Source organism: Oncorhynchus gorbuscha, linkage group LG21 (assembly GCF_021184085.1).
Source record: "Oncorhynchus gorbuscha isolate QuinsamMale2020 ecotype Even-year linkage group LG21, OgorEven_v1.0, whole genome shotgun sequence".
Taxonomy (NCBI): domain Eukaryota; kingdom Metazoa; phylum Chordata; class Actinopteri; order Salmoniformes; family Salmonidae; genus Oncorhynchus; species Oncorhynchus gorbuscha.
In genome coordinates this window covers 13,145,769-13,168,660 of record NC_060193.1, presented here as the reverse complement: position 1 = coordinate 13,168,660, position 22,892 = coordinate 13,145,769, and the positions used below count along the sequence as shown (strand labels likewise).

The following is a 22,892-nucleotide window of genomic DNA, read 5'->3' as shown; positions in this document are numbered from 1 at the left end:
TGGATATGTCGAAATATATAATCGTATGAATGTGATGAAATTTAATAGCCAACCACTATGAAAAAAATCACCTGTTGAGTGTGTGGTTTGAGATATTTGCTGACTAAAATACTATATTGACTACTGGTATACCATCTGTGATTTATCAAGCGTCACTAGTGTTGTTTATTATTTTATAATAACCAACCAAACACCACAAGTTGGCAAACATCCTGATGTTGTGTTCTATTTTCAACTCTCTGTTAAGACCATGGGTGGTATGTACACACTGACAGACCGGTCAAAAAAAGTTTTGCTGAAGTTTCCCAGGTAGTGTAGGTCTGAGTCACACACACACACACACACACACACACACACACACACACACACACACACACACACACACACACACACACACACACACACACACACACACACACACACACACACACACACACACACACACACACACACACACACACACACACACACACACACACACACACACACACACACACACACACACACAACAATGACAGATGGGACACATTAGACAGGGGTATAATGCTGCTAATAGAGGAAATGTTTGTCAAGGGAGTGACAGGTAACCTTAAAGAGCTAGTAGAGACAAGCCCTAAGGTAGACAGGTCTGAGAGACAGGTAACCTTAAAGAGCTAGTAGAGACAAGCCCTGAGGTAGACCGATCTGAGAGAGATAACCTTAAAGAGCTAGTAAATCAAATCAAACCAAATATTAGAGACAAGCCCTGAGGTAGACAGGTCTGAGAGAGAGCTAGAGAAAGAGGGAGAAACATAGAGAGAGAGTTAACCTTAATGAGGTAGTAGAGACATGCTGGTCCTGTTCTAAAGTGGTTTAGGACCTATTTAACCGATCGAGAGATTTTTGTCACTCTTGGTGAGCATAACTCAGAGAAAATACATATCACATGTGGCGTTCCACAGGGATACATTTTGGGTCTGGTACTGTTCAGTTTATATATGTTACCTGTTGGCAGTGTTATCAGAAAGCACAGCATTGATTTTCACTGCTATGCAGACGATACACAACTTTACATTTCTGTGTCACCAGAGGATTTTAGCTCAACTGGTAAATTATTAGACAGTATTAGTGATTCCTCCAGCTAAATCAAGACAAGACCGAGGTACTCTTTGTTGGAGCCAAAGCACAGAGAGAGAATCTAGCCGCACTTTTTAATTCATGGGCAATAAATATTAAACACCAGATTTAAAAAACCTAGGTGTTATTTTAGATTCAGAACTACATTTTCAATCACACATTAGGAATGTGACCAAAATAGCTTTTTACCACCTGAACATTGCCAAGGTGCGTCTGTTTCTCTCTCAGGCTGATACAGAGAGACTCATCCATACTTTTATTTACAAGCAGGCTTGACTAATGTAATGCTCTCCTGTCTGGTCTACCCAGAAAAGCCATTGGTCAACTGAATAACATAACATACCACACAGAGAGCACACATTACACTGGTTTTAAGGTCTCTGCACTGGCTGCCTGAGAGTTTTAAAATTAATTTAAAGATTCTTCTATTGGTTTTTAAATCAATCCACGATTGTTCACCCCAAGACATGTCAGACATGCTTTTAAGTTATGTACCCAGTAGGTCCCTCAGGTCCTCTGGCACTGACCTTTTAACTATCCCAAAGCCTAGGACCAAGAGGCATGGAGAGGCAGCCTTTAGTTATTATGCCCCCAGCCTCTGGAATAGCCTGCCAGAGAATCTGGGGGGGGGGGGGGGGGGGGGCTGTGGACATATTTAAAAGAGATCTGTGTTGCATTCAATGTCTGAAATGTGCTGCATAAATAAAGCTTGATTTGATGCCCTGAGGTAGACCGGTCTGTGTGAGTGAGTGAGTGTGTGAGTGTGTGAGTGAGTGAGTGAGTGAGTGAGTGAGTGAGTGAGTGAGTGAGTGAGAGAGAGAGGAGGGAGAGGTAACATTGATGAGCTAGTGGAGACACGTCCTGAGGTAGACAGGTCAGAGAGAGAAACCTACCAAAAGTAGTTTTGAAACTTACCAAAAAACAATTAACAAATTCATTCACTTTTAGACAACTTCCTGAACATAATGTTCCACTGTAATAGTGAAGGTTTAAACTTGGCAGTAGAAAACCTAAACAGTATATTTGACCTTTCAGCTTCCCTATCAAATCTAAAAATGTCAAACAGAAAACCAAAGAAAATTAACAACAATGACAAAAGGTTTGATGAAGAATGCAAAAACCTAAGAAAGAAATTGAGAAACCGATCTAATCAAAAACATTGAGACCCAGAAAACCTGAGACTACACCTTCACTATGGTGAATCACTAAAACAATACAGAAATACATTACGGAAAAAGAAGGAACAGAACGTCAGAAGTCAGATCAATGTAATTGAAAAATCCATAGAATCTAACCACATCTGGGAAAATGTGAAAACTCTAAACAAACAACAACACGAAGAGTTATCTATCCAAAACAGAGATGTATGGGTAAACCACTTATCCAATCATTTTGGCCCTATAACAAATAACAAACAGCAAAAACATATACATGATCAAATACAAACCTTAGAATAAACTATTAAAGACTACGAGAACCCACTGGATTCTCCAATTACATTGAATAAACTACAGGACAAAAACCAAAGCCTCCAACCCAGAAAGGCCTGTGGTGTTGATAGTATCCTCAATGAAATGATCAGATATACAGACCACAAATTCCAATTGCCTATACTTAAACTCTTTAACATCATCATTCTAGACCTCACAACCATAAAGAGCAATGGGTTCTATAACTGATTCAAGTATTTTTTTCCAGATCCTAATTGGTATGTCAAATTTTATGTTCCTTTTGATGGCATATATGGCCCTCTTGCCTTGTCTCTCAGCTCGATCACAGCTTTGTGGAAGTTACCTGTGGCCCTGATGTTTAGGCCGAGGTATCTATAGTTTTTTTGTGTGCTCTAGAGCAATGGTGTCTAGACAGAATTTGTATTTGTGGTCCTGGCAACTGGACCATTTTTGGAACACCATTATTTTTGTCTTACTGAGATTTACTGTCAAGGCCCAGGTCTGACAGAATCTGTGCAGAAGATCTAGGTGCTGCTATACGTCCTCCTTGGTTGGGGACAGAAGCACCAGATCATCAGCAAACAGTAGACATTTGACTCTAGTAGGGTGAGACAAGGTGCTGCAGACTGTTCTAGTGCCCTCGCCAATTCGTTGAAATATATGTTGAAGAGGGTGGGGCTTAAGCTGCATCCCTGTCTCACCCCACAACCCTGAGGAAAAATTTGACCCCAATAACTACCGTGGGATACGCGTCGACAGCAACCATGGGGAAATCCTCTGCATTATCATTAATAGCAGACTCATACGTTTCCTCAGTGAAAACAATGTACTGAGCAAATGTCAAATTGTCTTTTTACCAAATTATTGTACGAGATACCACGTATTCGCCCTGCACACCCTAATTGACAAACAAACAAACAAACCAAAACAAAGGCAAAGTCTTCTCATGCTTTGTTGATGTCAAAAAAGCTTGACTCAATTTGGCCTTAGGGTCTGCTATACAAATTTATATAAAGTGGTGTTGGTTGAAAAACATCTGACATTATATAATCCATGTACACAAGCAAGTGTGCGGTTAAAGATGGAACAAACACCAAATTGACTCTGAATGTAGAATTCTGCAAAAATATATTCTGTGTTGTCAGGTCTACTCCCGCTCCTCTCTGGCACTCGTTGTGGCCAGTTTACGCATCATTACACACACCTGCCACCATTGTTACGCGCGCCTGCGCTTCATGAGACCCACCTGGACTCCATCACCTTCCTGATTTCCTCCTCTATATCTGTAACTCCCTTGGGTTCTTTCCCCAGGCGTTATTGATTCTGTTCCTGTGTTATATGTCTGTACTCTACTCGTGTTGCTTGTTTTGTTCCATTTATTATTAAATTCACTCCCTGTACTTGCTTCCCGACTTCTAGCGTGCTTGTTACAGAATAATAGGGAAGCAACAGGGATTTTTTTTATTGCTTTATTACTGGTGATGTCGGGTCCAAGGGTGTCTGCCGAACCAACCCGAGGTTGCTTCAGCTGGCTTATCAGACTTCCATGCCTCAGCTGGCTCGACAGGTTCTCAAGCCTCGGTTGGCTCGTCAGGCCTTCATTCCCGAAGCTACCGGGGATGCCTCAGCTAGCTCGTCAGGCTTTCATTCCCGAAGCTACCAGGTATGCCTCAGCTAGCTCGTCAGGCTCCCCTGCCTCAGCTGGCTCGTCAGGCTTTCATTCCCGAAGTTACCAGGGATGCCTCAGCTAGCTCGTCAGGCTCCCCTGCCTCAGCTGGCTCGAGAAGTTCTTGACAGGTTCTCAAGCCTTGGTTGGCTCGTCGATATCCCATACCTCGGCCGGCTCGTCGGGATCCCATACCTCAGCCGGCTCGTCGGGATCCCATACCTCAGCCGGCTCGTCGGGATCCCATACCTCAGCCGGCTTGTCGGGATCCCATACCTCAGCCAGCTTGCCAGGCTCTCATGCCTCAGCTGGTTCGACTAGCTCCCACGCCTCAGCTGGTTTCTACAGGTTCCCGCAGCTCAGCTGGCTGTACAGGTTCCTGCGCCTTAGCAGAAGCGATTGGTCTGGTCGGCGCCCTGCAGCTGGAACTGCACGTCAGGGAGGGGGTACTGTCACGTCTACTCCCACTACTCCTCTCTGGCGACCGTCATACCTGCCACCATCGTTACGTGCACCTGCGCTTCGGGAGACTCACCTGGACTCCATCACCTTTACTGTTGTTTTATTTCTTTACCTACCTATTGTTCACCTAATACCTTTTTTGCACTATTGGTTAGAGCCTGTAAGTAAGCATTTCACTGTAAGGTTGTACCTGTTGTATTCGGCGCACGTGATTTGATCAACTTCCTGATTTCCTCCCCTATAGCTGTCACTCTCTTTGGTTCTTTTAGATCTTCTGTGAGTGTAATGTTTACTGTTAACTTTTGTTTCACGTTTGTTTATCTACTTCACTTGCTTTGGCACTTTTAACATATGTTTCCCATGCCAAGAAAGCCCTTTAATTTAATTAAGTGGGGGGAGAGAGAGGAGAATGGTTCGTGGAGATAAGCAATTTTTTTTGTTTTAGTGTGATCATACTGAAACACGGATGGTGCAAACCTACATTTTTATGATTATAGGATAAACAAGGGAGAGGAAAATTTTGCTACACTTGATCTTAATCCTGTGACTGAACAGACTAAACCATTGGAAGAGATGAATGGGCTTGACTCTTATCAGCTAGCTAAGGCATTCACCAAAACTCCCCCGCTGAGGTGGGGCAATGGTGTGTTCTGCCAGAGATAGTGTCATCCACAGATGGCCAGATAGGGGTAGATGGGAAATGCAGGCCTAGCGATCAGCAGGTAGATAAAGATAGGCTGACACAGTGTGTGTATGTGAACCATAGACATGTCTCAAGCACAGTGGAATGAAACTGTCCTCTTCTGAAGCTGTCAGACCCCTCAAGAGGAATCCATCACCAACAGTTGGTACGGCCTAACGAAGTTGAAGCTCGGCATCTCCGCCATTCAGCTGCACAATCACAATCAGATATGCCTGCTGTGGCTCTCTCTTTCAATGAAAAGTTCCTTTTATTTTCTAATTTTCTCCAAACTCTTGTTCTTAAATGCCTCTGTCGATCTCCCTCCTGCTTCTGCTACTCTTTGGCATGCTACAACCAGCGTTTCTCTCTCTTTCCAAGACACCCATTTCTCTACTCTATTTCCCCTCATGTGGCTTGGCTCCTCCTTTCTCTCTCTCTCTTTCATTCTGTAATAGAAAGACAGGAATAAAGCAGGTAAGTGAGTGATACACAAAGCATGAGGGAAACTGATGAGAAAAGGGATGAAGAGAGAAATCAGTACTTTGCTGAGAGCGCGAGGGAGATAAGGAGAGAGAGGGAGGGAGTGTAAACATATGTTTCCCATGCCAATAAAGTGCTTTGAATTGAGAGATTCAGTATAAGTAATCACAACTGTTTTGGTGTGGAGTAGCTTACTGTAGAAATAGTGTATTTCACAGATAATCCTCCGTAACAACCACTCTCAAGTTGAATTCACGGTTGGAAAACGATCTCAATAAAGTGAGTTTTGTGTTGGTTTTTAAGAAACCTATGTTGTCTTAAATTTGATCAGAATTGTGGGACTTTTTGGTTGCCGGGGTTCTTGATGATGTCAGTGTGATGGAGGACAGAGAGTCACAGGGCTGTTGGAACCACACACAGACACAGGGGGTCAGTTGGAGGGTGGGTAATTTGCTGTCAGGGACTGGAAAAAAGAGAGAGAGGAAGAGAGAGAAGGGGGAGGTCAATTCAATGGGAGGGTAAAGTGAAAAGAAGGCGATTGATGGACAGACAGATGAAAATGTTATGGTAAAGAGGGCGTGAGAAAAAGAGGATGGATGACATCACTAGAGAAATGGAGAAACGTAATAATAAAGTTTGTGGGAAAAAAATTGTGAGAGTATAAGTAGAGACAAATTCATCTATATAACATATTTATTACTCACCGATTAAAAGCTAAAAAGTAGTGAGTCCAGGCATCAACAGAGAACAAGATCTTCACGCCTCTACTTTGAGAGAACTAAGATTATGTATGTAATAATGGGTGAAAGTTTGTCTCCATCTACTGGTGACACTAGATCCTTTTTAAAGATGTTTAACCTTTAACAAGGCAAGTCAGTTAAGAACAAATTATTATTTACAATGACGGCCCACCCCTGCCAAACCCGGACGACGATGGGTCAATTGTGTGCCGCCTTATGGGACTCCCAATCATGACCGGATGTGATGCAGCCTGGATTTGAGACTGAAACTATACAGAGAAGTTGGACTTCAACATCACACTACAACGCGCCCACATGTCTACTCCCAGTTTTATTCTGAATCAAATTTGAATGATTTAACTACTGATCCTACGGACGAAGAAACAAACAGAAAAAGGTAAAAGGTGCGACTGCATCTTAGACGAACAACCGTTTGGTTCAGTACAGTTCTTCTGATTGCCTGCTGACGCCCCCCGAAGGAACTGGCCTAAGATGAGCGTCCAGGGACAACTTCAGCCAAGACCTCTTTGCTCGCACTCAAGCCACAATGAGCAAACTACCTAACCTTTCTAATGAATATCTAACCTTTTTCTCAAACATACTGACAGAATTTCACAGTGTACTACCTCTCTATTGCTTGACCCCTTGATTGCAGCTATTAACCAACTTCCTGGTTGTGTTCTAGAATGTTCTCATTCTAGATTCTGTTCCGAGAACAACCCATGTAATATAACTGGAACAATGGAATACATTGTTGAAGAGGTATAAAGAAACAGATTGCATTGAGTGTGTCGGCACCTCCAACTAGTAGAATCAGTGTTTCAGATGGATTAACAAGAGGGTCAAGCCTTCCTTCCCTGAGCTAAAACACTGATACAAAACCTAGCAGATTTCTCTGTGAACTATTCTAACTTCTAACTGGGCAAAAGTTTGGTTTGGGTAGTGGGAATAGAAGTTGATTTGGTCCACGGCTAGGCTATAGTAGGGGCCTGCAGAGTCTTCGCATTGGGTAAATGTCACCCCATATTTAGTGCACTAGTAGAGTCCAAAGTAGTGCACTATATTGGGAATGGGGTGTTACTTTCGACAAGAGCCAATAGTCCTGTCAAAAGTAGTGAACTACATAGTTATAGGGTGCCATATTAGATCCATACACACTTGTATATAATCTCTCAGTCATTGTCTGCATCTTGAATGGCACCCTAGTCTTTATATAGTGCGCTACTTCAAAACTAAGTTCCCATTATAGACTGCCTTAGTGTCCAGTCTACTCCGTCTTCTTCTTCAGTGTGGAGCTGCTGTTCCAGTAGTACAGGAGCTGGGCAGCGATGAGGCCGTTACAGGAAGAGGATATGACATAGGTCAGGGCCATCAGGGAGTCACCCGTTTCATGTTTCCAGAGAGAAACCAGGAAGAAGAGTTTAAGTTGGATTAGGCCAGGATCACACAGACGGAGTCCCAAACAGCACCCTTTTCCCTTTAGAGTGCACTCCTCTTGACCATGCCCCATATACATATTTGGGACGCATATACACACTCTGACATACAGTGGACACATTTTATAGAGGTTGTTTTACTTGGCCCCTCACCTTGATAGAACCCAGATTGGAAATAACCCAGGTCATTTGACCACCAATGTAAAGCCTACGGCCAGAAACATTGGTGTCTTCTTTGACCCTGAACCTAAACCTCGAACTGAGTGTAAAGAAGATGACTTCTCCCTTTAGTGCACACTGATTTTGACCAGGGACAATAGAGCTGTGGTCAAAAGGAGCGCACTATAGGGAACAGGGTTTCATTTAGGACGCATTTACACTCACACACACACAGTAAGCCGCCCAGTATAAGTGCATCTTCGGAATGACTCAAATGTAAACGTAATGTAAAGCCTATTCACAAATACCTGTATTGAGGTGAATATACGAGCCAGGGAGCCAGCGAACAGCATAAACACAGTGATGACAGACAGCTGTCCTGTGTGTCCGTTCCCATAGTTAGTCACTACCTGGATCAGCTGTAATGACAGGGAGAAATGCACATTATCACATAGTAAAACAATAACATTATGTTAAATGGTGATAATACCCGAGACACAGGTGTTTGGAGGATATATTGGCACGGTGCTCTTTGGCCCGAGACGAAGTCCAATAGATCCTCCGAATGTTATACAACGGGTTACCAACATATTCACTGTTACCAACAGTTTTAAACAATCAGCATTCAGGATTAGACACACCAGTTATATAAATGATGATAATTGATAACAAGTTATTTTTTATATATATATTTTTGCCATAATTTTTACAATTTAACAATTTAAAATACAAAGAAACCCTAGTAGCCTGGGTTCCAGTCTGTTAACCTAGCATTAAATCTAGCCTGGGTACCGGTCTGTTAACCTAGCATTCCTCTAGCCTGGGTACCAGTCTGTTAACCTAGCATTAAATCTAGCCTGGGTACCGGTCTGTTAACCTAGCATTCCTCTAGCCTGGGTACCAGTCTGTTAACCTAGCATTCCTCTAGCCTGGGTACCAGTCTGTTAAGCTAATATTACACTCCTGTGCCAGAGAGCAAATAACTGGTACCCAGGCTAGAGGAATGTTGGCTGAACAGACTGGTACCCAGGCTAGAGGAATGTTGGCTCAAGACTGGTACCCAGGCTAGAGGAATGTTAGCTGAACAGACTGGTACCCAGGCTAGAGGAATGTTAGCCGAACAGACTGGTACCCAGGCTAGAGGAATGTTAGCAGAACAGACTGGTACCCAGGCTAGAGGAATGTTAGCCGAACAGACTGGTACCCAGGCTAGAGGAATGTTAGCAGAACAGACTGGTACCCAGGCTAGAGGAATGTTAGCGGAACAGACTGGTACCCAGGCTATTTAGAGAACACAGAGAACACATGAAAATGTTAAATACAAGTATTATCCAACGTGGTCCTTGAACAGTGTTATAACGATGTTATTGTGTTTTAACAATGTTATTATGTTATAACACATAAATTAGCTAAATATGTTATAAAGCCTAATATACCCCACCTCCTCAGGCCCTATTGCTTACTTAACACTCCACGTACCCTGCCGATGATGATAGCTGGCATGTTGGAGGCCTGCATGGCCATGACCACAGACATGGGGGTGAAGGGGGAGAGCAGCAGAGCCACCAGGCCAAAATACACCCCCAGGAACAGGACACCTAAGGGTGAGGACAATAACAACAGCCACTGATTATGATGCCAGATAGTCTTATGCCAACTTCACATCCTGCATCGTAAATCTCAAGAAGCAGTGTTACTAGTGAGCGTCAGTCCTCACGTTGGGGAGGTGTGTGTCTTACCTTTGACTGTGTTGCCTCCATAGTGCATGATGAGGAACCCAATGGCTACAGTCTGTAACATGAGGAACAGGGCCTCACCCCAGGCACTGAAGAAGAAAACACTAAATACAGTGCCTTGCGAAAGTATTCGGCCCCCTTGAACTTTGCGACCTTTTGCCACATTTCAGGCTTCAAACATAAAGATATAAAACTGTACTTTTGTGAAGAATCAACAACAAGTGGGACACAATCATGAAGTGGAATGACATTTATTGGATATTTCAAACTTTTTTACCAAATCAAAAACTGAAAAACTGGGCGTGCAAAATTATACAAATAGACGGAAACATTAACAGAGAATGCGGTTCCGGATCTTTGATCATGATGGTATCTAAAATGAACAAACAAACAGTCTGTCATAGTTTTCTGTTTATTGTGTTCCAATTGTAATATCATTACACAAAGGTGCAGTGAAAAAGGAAAATGCTTGGTGTAATTCAATATAATCTCTCTCACGAGAGAAGCAGTGATTTTCCACAACAAAACAAGCCTGACATATTCTGGCTGGTGATGTAAAATGAGTTACAAAAACATTGCATAGCAAATCAATCTTAAACACATTGCAGCTTTATCTAACAACAGATGCAGATGGCATCTTTGGCCGTGGCACAATCCTGATCTTCGTTTCGCCGTCGAGACAGCCGAACACAGGAACCACCTTCTCCTTAAACGTATCAGTGAACGTATAGATATGGGACCTATTCTCTATATCATAGAAGGAAACCTGTCCCTCCTCAAAGTCCAGGTAGACCCCTACTAGGTGTGGCAGGGCTGAGACAGGTAGCTTGGTCAGGGGGTCATCACAACAGGCCCACAGGCTGTTCTGGGCGCTCCTCCACAGGGTCCAGTAGCCCTTTGCTGGGGTCATGGGGAACCGACCTTTCCGGGGTGCAGTTACCGATGTCAATCCCAGTCTCCAGCTGCCTGTGGGGGATACCTCTACTCCCCAGTAGTGCCTTCCTGTGTTGATGGCCTTGTAGTAGAGGAGAGTAGTTCAATACAAGTTTTTCACAATGGATGAGTTGATAGTTGCTAGGGCTGATCAAATGATGTATCAACCCCAGAAATATTACTAATAAATCTGAGTGTTGTCTACAAAATAAAGTATGATGTATACTACACAAGAAAAACACACATATATGGAATCAAAACAGAATCTTCTTTAATTCAACTCACTTCTCTGTCCAGCGACAAAAAATGTCCCTCAACTTGGTTGTTTTTGATTTCTGATTCCCTAATTGAATTGATGAATCAAACTTATCCCCCTACCTGGCATCCCAGAACGCAGGGCCAGGAGTCGAAGCGGAGGGGATAGTTTATGGTGTCGCGCCTCTGGGGGGCCTCCCACACTTCAAGGTTGTCATCTGAGAAGGCCAGCCAGGGGTGGCTGGTGAGGGGTTCCAGACGCACTTGGGCTGCAGAGGTGGAGAAAGGTGGAGGTAAAGGGAAAGAGAAATGGACGTGGAGGTGGAGAGTGATGGAGAGAGAAAGGGAGGTGGTGGTGGAGAGAGGGAAGGAGAGAGGTAGAGAGGGGGATGGAGAGGTGGAGAGAGGGAGGGAGAGAGGTGGAGAGGGGGATGGAGAGGTGGAGAGAGAGATGGAGAGAGTTGGAGAGAGGTGGATAGAGGGAAGGAGAGAGGTAGAGAGAGGGATGGAGAGGGGGAGAGAGGGATGGAGAGAGTTGGAGAGGGATGGAGAGGTGGATAGAGGGAAGGAGAGAGGGATGGAGAGGGATGGAGAGGGGGAGAGAGGGATGGAGAGAGTTGGAGAGGGATGGAGAGAGGTGGATAGAGGGAAGGAGAGAGGTAGAGAGAGGGATGGAGAGGGGGAGAGAGGGATGGAGAGAGTTGGAGAGGGATGGAGAGAGGTGGAGAGAGAAATGGAGAGAGGTGAAGAGAGGGATGGAGAGAGGTGGAGAGAGATGGAGAGAGGTGGAGAGAGGTGGAGAGGTGGAGAGAGAGGTGGAGAGGAAAGCATGAGAGGTTTTCAGTGACAGCCTTGTTTGTTTCCTCTCAAAATCCTTCAACATGATACTCAATGTTTCATTCATTAAGTGATTCTTAATTGATTGAAAAATGAAAATATTTATGTCAGCATGACTTCAATGTAAATTTCATGTGTTACTGTGATAAATGTTAGTTATTATTTCTTCCTACTTGAAGCACTGTGAATCCATTGCCATACAGAATTAGGGATGTACTTTTGGCTTCCTATTTGCAATGAGAAGAAGAGATTAGTGCAATAATAACTGGGTGAGGAAGAGAGAGGGGGGGTGAGAGAGCGAGAGAAAGAGAGGGAGGGAGAGCGAGAGAAAACAGGATGGGGAATTCAACAGTGAGCTCTCACCAGTTCTCCATGCTCTCTGTTTGGTTGACAACCACAGCTTTGATACGTCCTCCTGACACGACAAACAGGGAGATGAATTGCCAGAGTGTTTTTATTGCATGGCTACAGCAGCCTAGAAAGTCTACTAGGGTAGAATTAGTCAAAACATACCTTTCTCTCTCCCTCACACACACACACACACACACACACACACACACACACACACACACACACACACACACACACACACACACACACACACACACACACACACACACACACACACACACACACACACACACACACACACACACACACACACACACACACACACACACACACACACTTTTCTCTCACCTCAGTGTCATTTGACAGTAGAGACCAGGCAATGAATTCCAGCAATGGCAGAACGCCAGTTAGCCTAGACTCCTTGACCCCCCGCGTTCCCAACAGACGCTTCAGGTCCTCGTCTGACAGCCCACACACCTGGGAACACATTTGGGTTGCATTTACACACCCTCACATACAGTGACGCTTTATACACAGCAGCACATTTCTCGCTCAGCTTCTCTCAAAGACACACACACACACACACACACACACACACACACACACACACACACACACACACACACACACACACACACACACACACACACACACACACACACACACACACACACACACACACACACACACACACACACACACACACACACACACACACCTCTGATACGTTTTTCAGTTCTGTTGCCCATTCCAATATTCTCTGATTCTCTTTCTCCAAACTTTTGTCTTTCTCTCCTCCGCCTGGATCCCTCTTTCCTCTCATCATCTGAATCTCTGTTGTTGGTGTGGATGTCTTCTGGAGCTGAGAGAACAAAGGAACACTTGTATAGTTTAAATAAGAAGGTGATTTTATCGTAAATTACCCTGAGAATGGAGCCAACATTTGTGTTCATATGACATCTGTGAGGTCAGGAAATGTAATGACAACCAAACACACTAAATCTATCAGGGAAATTGATCACAGAAAACACACAGTGCATTATGAAAGTATTCAACCCCTTGACTTTTTCCAAATTTTGTTACTTTACAGCTTTATTCTGAAAATGATTTAAATGTTTTTCCCCCTCATTAATCAACACAAAATACCACATAATGACAAAGCAAATGAAATTTGTTCAAATGTATATAAAAAAACTAACAGAAATATCAAATTTTGGGGTATTGTGTGTAGATTGATGAGAATTGTTTTTTTAATCAATTTTAGAATTAGGCTGAAACATAACAGAATGTGGAAAAAGGGAAGGGGTCTGAATACTTTCTGAATGCACTGTGTGACACTACTTCTATTGTATTTTGTTAGCCAGGTCACCATGTTACCTGGTCAAGCTCCTTGGCCCACAATAGAATGAGACTCCGGCTGCTCTCCAAGCTAGGTGATGCTGTGGAACCTTCTCCTCCCGTCACCCCTCTTCTCTTGGCAAGCTGAAAGCAAGGAAGTGATGTTATATTCATGGAAGTGATGCAGATGTGAGGTCACATATTGATCACTGTATTGACATTTTAGGTTTGACAAACTGTGTGAGTGAATGCAAACTTTTCCATAGAGCTATGTGTTTATGTCACTGTGAGATTGTGAAAGTTAGAGTTACGTGCACAGATAATTTAATTTAACTTAATTTGATCCCTCGTATAGAGGAGAACTTTCCTGCAATGCAGGACATTTTAAAGTTGTACTGTATTTGAGGTTTAAAAAGGCTTCTGAAGTTTGTATATTCCACTGCGAAGTGTAATACTTGATTCGTCCTTACAAAAAATATATCAACCCCTCAAAGATGTCCATTAATAATAATTCACACGATAATTCACATTTTCGGTTGCTGCAGGATTATTTTCCTGCTGTAGAAAACTGTCTGAAATTAAGATCCTACATCTGTACAGGTGGAGATTGTCGTACCTTACTGATGTCCTTCACCTCCTTGGTTAGTTCCTCAATGAGCTGTAGACACTCCTGGAACGTGTGCATATGTTCTAGGCCAGGCTGTGAGCAAAACAACCCAGGTAGGTTCATATAACACACCACCCAGGTAGGTTCATATAACACACCAGGTAGGTTCATATAACACACCAGGTAGGTTCATATAACACACCAGGTAGGTTCATATAACACACCACCCAGGTAGGTTCATATAACACACCAGGTAGGTTCATATAACACACCAGGTAGGTTCATATAACACACCAGGTAGGTTCATATAACACACCACCCAGGTAGGTTCATATAACACACCAGGTAGGTTCATATAACACACCAGGTAGGTTCATATAACACACCAGGTAGGTTCATATAACACACCAGGTAGGTTCATATAACACACCACCCAGGTAGGTTAATATAACACACCAGGTAGGTTCATATAACACACCAGGTAGGTTCATATAACACACCACCCAGGTAGGTTCATATAACACACCACCCAGGTAGGTTCATATAACACACCAGGTAGGTTCATATAACACACCAGGTAGGTTAATATAACACCCAGGTAGGTTCCACACCAGGTAGGTTCATATAACACACCAGGTAGGTTCATATAACACACCAGGTAGGTTCATATAACACACCACCCAGGTAGGTTAATATAACACACCACCCAGGTAGGTTCATATAACACACCAGGTAGGTTCATATAACACACCAGGTAGGTTCATATAACACACCAGGTAGGTTCATATAACACACCAGGTAGGTTCATATAACACACCAGGTAGGTTAATATAACACACCACCCAGGTAGGTTAGTATAACACACCAGGTAGGTTCATATAACACACCAGGTAGGTTCATATAACACACCACCCAGGTAGGTTCATATAACACACCACCCAGGTAGGTTCATATAACACACCAGGTAGGTTCATATAACACACCAGGTAGGTTCATATAACACACCAGGTAGGTTCATATAACACACCACCCAGGTAGGTTCATATAACACACCACCCAGGTAGGTTAATATAACACACCACCCAGGTAGGTTCATATAACACACCAGGTAGGTTCATATAACACACCAGGTAGGTTCATATAACACACCACCCAGGTAGGTTAATATAACACACCAGGTAGGTTCATATAACACACCAGGTAGGTTCATATAACACACCACCCAGGTAGGTTCATATAACACACCAGGTAGGTTCATATAACACACCAGGTAGGTTCATATAACACACCAGGTAGGTTCATATAACACACCACCCAGGTAGGTTAATATAACACACCAGGTAGGTTCATATAACACACCAGGTAGGTTCATATAACACACCAGGTAGGTTCATATAACACACCACCCAGGTAGGTTAATATAACACACCAGGTAGGTTCATACAACACACCAGGTAGGTTCATATAACACACCAGGTAGGTTCATATAACACACCAGGTAGGTTAATATAACACACCACCCAGGTAGGTTAGTATAACACACCAGGTAGATTCATATAACACACCAGGTAGGTTCATATAACACACCAGGTAGGTTCATATAACACACCAGGTAGGTTCATATAACACACCAGGTAGGTTCATATAACACACCACCCAGGTAGGTTAATATAACACACCAGGTAGGTTCATATAACACACCAGGTAGGTTCATATAACACACCAGGTAGGTTCATATAACACACCACCCAGGTAGGTTAATATAACACACCAGGTAGGTTCATACAACACACCAGGTAGGTTCATATAACACACCAGGTAGGTTCATATAACACACCAGGTAGGTTAATATAACACACCACCCAGGTAGGTTAATATAACACACCAGGTAGATTCATATAACACACCAGGTAGGTTAATATAACACACCACCCAGGTAGGTTAATATAACACACCAGGTAGATTCATATAACACACCACCCAGGTAGGTTAGTAACACACAACATCATCTCCCTGATATGTTTTTTTGTCAATAGAACCCACTTTGGTGTTGTTGAGACGAGGCTTGTTCCATGGTTCTGAATGGTGTGCATCCCATTTCTCAAAGTCCCTCCCCTGTAGAAGTGGTACAGGCAAGACCCAAATTACAGATGGATCCAAAATAGTGGAAAGTACCAAAAATATCATTTATGGGTGTGTCCAGCCCAGTCATAATCTATTTAATATGATGTGCCCTCATTTGCTATAGGATTGCCCAACATTCCAGATTCTAAACCTATATGTAAAAAAGATGGTATGGCTAGTTGTTTACTGGTTGGAAACCGAACCCACCTTGCTGTTGAGGAGTTGTGGTTTATTCCAGGGTGCTGAGTGGGTAGCCTCCACAGTCTCCAGGCTCCTGTCCTGTATCACCATCAGTGGGAGTACAGACAGGGTTAGAAAAGACAGAATACATCCACATACTAGTAGGCTGATTATACTGTCAAATCCTAGTGTTTACTACAAAGCCGGTCTTGTCAGAGTGGGCTCTAGTCAAAAGTAGTGCACTATATAGGGAATAGTGTGTCATGAGAGACAGAAATAGATGACATCATCATCATCAGGTGAGGGTCCTTTTCTTCACCTTAGGAGACCGGCTGCTGTGGTTATTAGGCTGCTGCATTACGGTCTGTGGAGAGGAGGGAGGGAGAGAGAGAGAAATAGAGACCGAAATAGAGACCGAGAGAGAGAGAGAGAGAGAGAGAGAGAGAGAGAGAGAGAGAGAGAGAGAGAGAGAATGAGAGAAGGGTGAGAGAGGGATAAAGACAAAGAGAGAGAAATGAGAGAAGAAGGGTGAGAGAGAGAGAGAGAGAGAGAGAGAGAGAGAGAGAGAGAGAGAGATAGATAGATAGATAGATAGAGATAGATAGATAGATAGATAGAAATGAGGAAGTAAGGGTGAGAGAGGGAGGGAGAGAGAGAGATGTACTATTTCACAAGAACAATAACAATTTCAGCCATGCAGTCAAGTTGTCTGCCAGTGTTTATAGGATCAAGGGTCAGTTCCACAGACTGCCTTACAGTGATTACACATTACTGGAATTCTACAATTGTTTCCTTGTAACTCAGAAGAAATGTATTGAACCAACATCAGCCTCATGCAATGTGATCAATCATTTCACAGAACTCTTAGATTCAAAACCTTTTCAGGTATAATAGTGTAACTGTAGGTGCACTTGCTTTGTTTTGATTGAGGTGGGTTTTAATGTCATAGTTTTCAGTCATTTTGATTCAATGTCTCAAATGTATGAAATAGTACATAAACAAAGTATATTCTGGAAGTTTGTGACAGTTATTTATAAGACAATTAACTATTATCATTGAGTAGCTACAAGTTTTGGTTTGAGATTTGACACTTTTGTCAGCTTTCTTTTTGTACTGTTTAAGACATCTATATTAGCATCTCATAATATACAGCATCTATAATGATGAAATATCTGAAAATAGCCAGAATTTACCTCCTACACACAAAAAAGTGACTTACCTGTTTATCTCTCGCCCGCCTCTGTTGTGTTCATGGTACTACTGTTGGTCATACACACAGTAGATACATTTGGTCTTGGATGTGGACTTTGACCGAATAAATCATATAATCATATAATAATGTCGATACACACCATCATATACAGTACCAGTCAAAAGGACACACCTACTCATCCAGGGTTTTTCTTTATTTGTACTATTTTCTACATCGTAGAATAATAAAGAAGACATCAAAACTAGGAAAATAACACATATGGAATCACGTAGTAAACAAAAAAGTGCTAAACCTACAGCTAGGGGTTCCGCTAGCGGAACGTTTTGACAACATCCAGTGAAATTGCAGAGTGCGAAATTCAAATTGAATTATTAGAAATATTTAACTTTCATAAAATCATAAGTGCAATACACCAAATTAAAAATTAACTTCTTGTTATTCCAGCCACTGTGTCAGATTTTCTAAAAGGCTTTACGGCGAAAGCAAACCATGCGATTATCTGAGGACAGCACCCCATCAAACAAACACATGAAAATCATATTTCAACCCGCCAGGCACGACACAAAACTCATAAATAACATATAATTCAGGCCTTACCTTTGAAGATCTTCTTCTGTTGGCACTCCAAAATGTCCCATAAACATCACAAAGTGTCCTTTTGTTTGATAAATTCCGTCATTATATTTATCAATTTATTTGGCACATTTGATTCAGAAAAACACCGGTTCCAACTCGCCCAACAAATTATCTAAAAAAAAGTTACCTGTAAACGTGGTCCAAACATTTCAAACAACTTTCCTAATCCAACTTTAGGTATTTTAAAATGTAAATAATTGATAAAATTTCAGACGGAATATACTGTGTTCAATAGCGGATAAAATGAATGTGGAGCGAGCTCCAGGGCGCAAACCCCAAACAAAACAGTCCACATGGCTTGACTCCCAGAAAGGAAAGGGCTACTTCTTCATTACTCAAAATAAAACATCAACCAATTTCTAAAGACTGTTGACATCTAGTGGAAGCCAGAGGAACTGCAACAAGATGCCTCAGAAATATAGATTCCCATAGAAACCCAATTGAAAATACAGTCACTTCAAAAACCTGGATGGTTTGTCCCCGGGGTTTCGCCTGACAAATAAGTTATGTGATACTCACAGACATCATTTTAACAGTTTTAGAAACTTTAGTGTTTTCTATCCAAATCCATCAATACATGCATATCCTAGCTTCTGGGCCTAAGTAGCAGGCAGTTTACTTAGGGCACGCTTTTCATCCGGACGTGAAAATATCGCCCCCTATCCCAAACAGGTTTTAAACATATCAAAATATATTTTCGATTTCAGATACTTCAACGTAGCTATCCTTTGCCTTGATGACAGCTTTACACACCCGTGTCATTCTCTCAACCAGCTTCATTAGGTAGTCACCTGGAATGCATTTCAATTAACAGGTGTGTCTTGTTAAAAGTTAATTTGTGGAATTTATTTCCTTCTTAATGCGTTTGAGCCAATCAGTTGTGTTGTGACAATGTAGGGGGGTATACAGATGATTGCTCTTTTTGGTAAAAGACCAAGTCCATATCATGGCAAGAACAGCTCAAATGAGCTTACTTTAAGACATAAAGGTCAGTTAATTGGGACAATTTCAAGAACTTTGAAAGTTTTTTCAAGTGCAGTCGCAAAAACAATCAAGCACTTTGATGAAACTGGCTCTCTTGAGGACCGCCGCAGGAAAGGAAGACCCAGAGTTACCTCTGCGGAAGAGAATGAGTTCATTAGAGTTACGAGTCTCAGAAATTGCAGCCCAAATAAATGCTTCACAGAGTTCAAGTAACAGACACATCTCAACATCAACTTTTCAGAGGAGACTGTGTGAATCAGGCCTTCCTGGTCGAATTGCTGCAAAGAAACCACTACTAAAGGACACCAATAACAAGAAGAGACTTGCTTGGGCCAAAAAACACGAGCAATGGACTTTAGACAGCTGGAAATCTGTCCTTCGGTCTGATGAGTCTAAATGTGCAATTTTTGGTTCCAACCGCCATGTCTTTGTGAGACGCAGAGTAGGTGAACGGATGATCTCCGCATGTGTGGTTCCCACCGTGAAGCATGGAAGAGGAGGTGTGATGGTGTGGGGGTGCTTTGCTTGGGACACTGTCTGTGATTTATTTAGAATTCAAGACACACTAACCAGCATGGCTACCACAGCATTCTGTGGAAATACGCCATCCCATCTGGTTACTCTTAGTGGGACTATCATTTTTTCCCCAACAGGACAATGACCCAACACACTCCAGACTGTGTAAAAGCTATTTTCCCAGAAAGAGAGTGATGGAGGGTGCACCAGATGACCTGGTCTCCATAATCACCCGACCTCAACCAGATTGAGATGGTTTGGGCTGAGTTGGACTGCATAGTGAAGGAAAAGCAACCAACTAGTGCTCAGCATATGTGAGAACTCCTTCAAAAGCATTGGTTGAGAGGATGCGAAGAGTGTGCAAAGATGTCATCAAGTGTGGCAACTTTGAAGAATCTCAAATATAAAATATATTTTGATTTGTTTAACACTTTTTTGGATACTACATGATTCCACATGTGTTATTTCATAGTTTTCACTATTATTCTACAATGTTCAAGGACTGGAGACATTACAAAAATACTGGTAGACTTTTTTCTCGTTATTTTATTAACGAAAGCATAAAGATGTTGATGAAGAAACACTGTACTGCTGTTTTAGTTAGAAATGTAACGCCAAATACATTGTAAATGAAGGGATTTTAATACCTACAGTAGCCAGGCTATAAAGAGTATGTTGTCCTGCTAATAGTTCTACACCTGCTACTGTACTACAGTACACTTGTGAAAAACAAGTTTTTGAAAACCTGTTTTCAAAATGCCTCCAGCTGTCCATCACTACTGTAAATAAAAACACAGCATCTTGTTTACATCTTGTTTACATTCTTTATTGTAACCACTATGTCACAAATCATTTGTATCTACCTTCCAATTACTTTTAGAGTTTGGGATTTACAAATGTGTGCTTTTCATGTCATTTTTCGGATTTAAGTATAACTTTTGAGTGTCGCCTTTAGTGAGAGGTCTAATGCTTAAATATGTAATAATATCTGCCCTCCGACTTCATATCTAAGCGGCATTTTTTGCGCCATTATTAGTTACATTGTTTTAGGTTGAACGTGCAGACAGGCACTAAGAACATCGGGAGCGTTTCCCTAGTCAGCGCCATTATCAGTGCAATGTCCCTTCAAGTGTTTCCTTGTACTACCCAGTGGGGCGAGGTGGGGGTCCCCGCGCCCATCGCTATCTCAGTGGATAACGCTGGAGAACTGCAAGGCAATCCCATTGTGCGCCACTCGGGAGCCATAACCAATATGACCAATATATATATCTGACTTAGAATAGGTGGGCAACTACAAACACTTAGGTGTCTGGTTAGACTGTAAACTCTCCTTCCAGACCCATATCAAACATCTCCAATCCAAAGTTAAATCTAGAATTGGCTTCCTATTTCGCAACAAAGCATCCTTCACTCATGCTGCCAAACATACCCTTGTAAAACTGACCATCCTACCAATCCTCGACTTTGGCGATGTCATCCAATACCCTACTCAACAAATTGGATGCAGTCTATCACAGTGCAATCCGTTTTATCACCAAAGCCCCATATACTACCCACCATTGCGACCTGTACGCTCTCGTTGGCTGGCCCTCGCTTCATACTCGTCGCCAAACCCACTGGCTCCATGTCATCTACAAGACCCTGCTAGGTAAAGTCCCCCCTTATCTCAGCTCGCTGGTCACCATAGCATCTCCCATCTGTAGCACACGCTCCAGCAGGTATATCTCTCTTGTCACCCCCAAAACCAATTCTTTCTTTGGTCGCCTCTCTTTCCAGTTCTCTGTTGCCAGTGACTGGAACGAACTACAAAAATCTCTGGAACTGGAAACACTTATCTCCCTCACTAGCTTTAAGCACCAACTGTCAGAGCATCTTACAGATTACTGCACCTGTACATAGCCCACCTATAATTTAGCCCAAACAACTACCTCTTTCCCAACTGTATTTAATTTATTTATTTTGCTCCTTTGCACCCCATTATTTTTATTTCTACTTTGCACATTCTTCCATTGCAAAACTACCATTCCAGTGTTTTACTTGCTATATTGTATTTACTTTGCCACCATGGCCTTTTTTGCCTTTACCTCCCTTCTCACCTCATTTGCTCACATTGTATATAGACTTGTTTATACTGTATTATTGACTGTATGTTTGTTTTACTCCATGTGTAACTCTGTGTCGTTGTATCTGTCGAACTGCTTTGCTTTATCTTGGCCAGGTCGCAATTGTAAATGAGAACTTGTTCTCAACTTGCCTACCTGGTTAAATAAAGGTGAAATAAAAAAATAAAAATAAATATATTGTCCTGCTAATAGCCCATCCTAGAAACTTTGTTTGCAGAATTCACAGCCTGCTACGCTTGTGAAAAACAGGGTTAATAATATTTCTGTGAGAATATCTTTTTTTTATATAGTTCTAAATTAATAATTAATAATTGTAATAATAATTGCTTTAAAATATATATATATATATATTTTGGAGATTATTTAGTTTTCAACTAACCTAAAGTGAGCGGAAAAAAGGCCATTCTTGAACATGGGGTGAGACATTCTTACTCATTTGTAAATAAAGCCAGTTTGTCATTTAGCATTCTTTATATATGTTTTTAGAGGGAGAGAAACCAAAAGCCCACCATCACCTCACAGGTCTTCCCGTCGCGGCTGGCACAGGTATTGAATTAGCATCTGCAGTGTCTTAGACCGCCACTCGGAAAGCACCATAGACAACGTTTTTTAATGCTGATCAATTGCCTTGCACAAAGTATCAAAATACAGAGAGGTGTTGGCAAGAGTCTATTGCTACTTATTTATTTGGATTCAAAGCCATGAATGAGTGAGTCACTCAGCTTTATGGAGGTGTCAAGGCTATGTGACTGAGTCACTCAGCTTTATGGAGGTGTCGAGGCTATATGACTGAGTCACTCAGCTTTATGGAGGTGTCGAGGCTATATGACTGAGTCACTCAGCTTTATGGAGGTGTCGAGGCTATAT

General features: G+C 42.2%; 2 protein-coding genes across 3 annotated transcripts; both read right to left on the bottom strand.

Annotated features, from left to right (window-relative positions):
- Window positions 1-7,864: 7,864 nt before the first annotated feature.
- On the bottom strand, window positions 7,865-10,330 carry LOC124008879 (mannose-P-dolichol utilization defect 1 protein-like). The gene is made up of 5 exons (XM_046320476.1): window positions 10,321-10,330; window positions 9,932-10,045; window positions 9,672-9,790; window positions 8,501-8,611; window positions 7,865-7,987 (listed from the first exon to the last, which is right to left on the bottom strand). Exons 1-5 carry the CDS (start codon window positions 10,328-10,330, stop codon window positions 7,865-7,867), a joined length of 477 nt encoding a protein of 158 aa, XP_046176432.1.
- Window positions 10,164-17,884, bottom strand: LOC124007847 (butyrophilin subfamily 3 member A1-like). Of its 2 annotated transcripts, XM_046318629.1 has the most exons (12): window positions 17,773-17,883; window positions 16,873-16,917; window positions 16,581-16,652; window positions 16,293-16,364; window positions 14,259-14,342; window positions 13,682-13,786; window positions 13,023-13,166; window positions 12,653-12,781; window positions 12,317-12,368; window positions 12,127-12,180; window positions 11,240-11,385; window positions 10,164-10,943 (listed from the first exon to the last, which is right to left on the bottom strand). In XM_046318629.1, exons 2-12 carry the CDS (start codon window positions 16,909-16,911, stop codon window positions 10,539-10,541), a joined length of 1,302 nt encoding a protein of 433 aa, XP_046174585.1. In that variant the 5' UTR covers window positions 16,912-16,917; window positions 17,773-17,883; the 3' UTR covers window positions 10,164-10,538. The 2 variants fall into 2 exon arrangements, with proteins under 2 accessions (XP_046174585.1, XP_046174586.1); XM_046318630.1 differs by lacking the exon at window positions 12,127-12,180 and having other exon boundaries at window positions 17,773-17,884.
- Window positions 17,885-22,892: the final 5,008 nt, after the last annotated feature.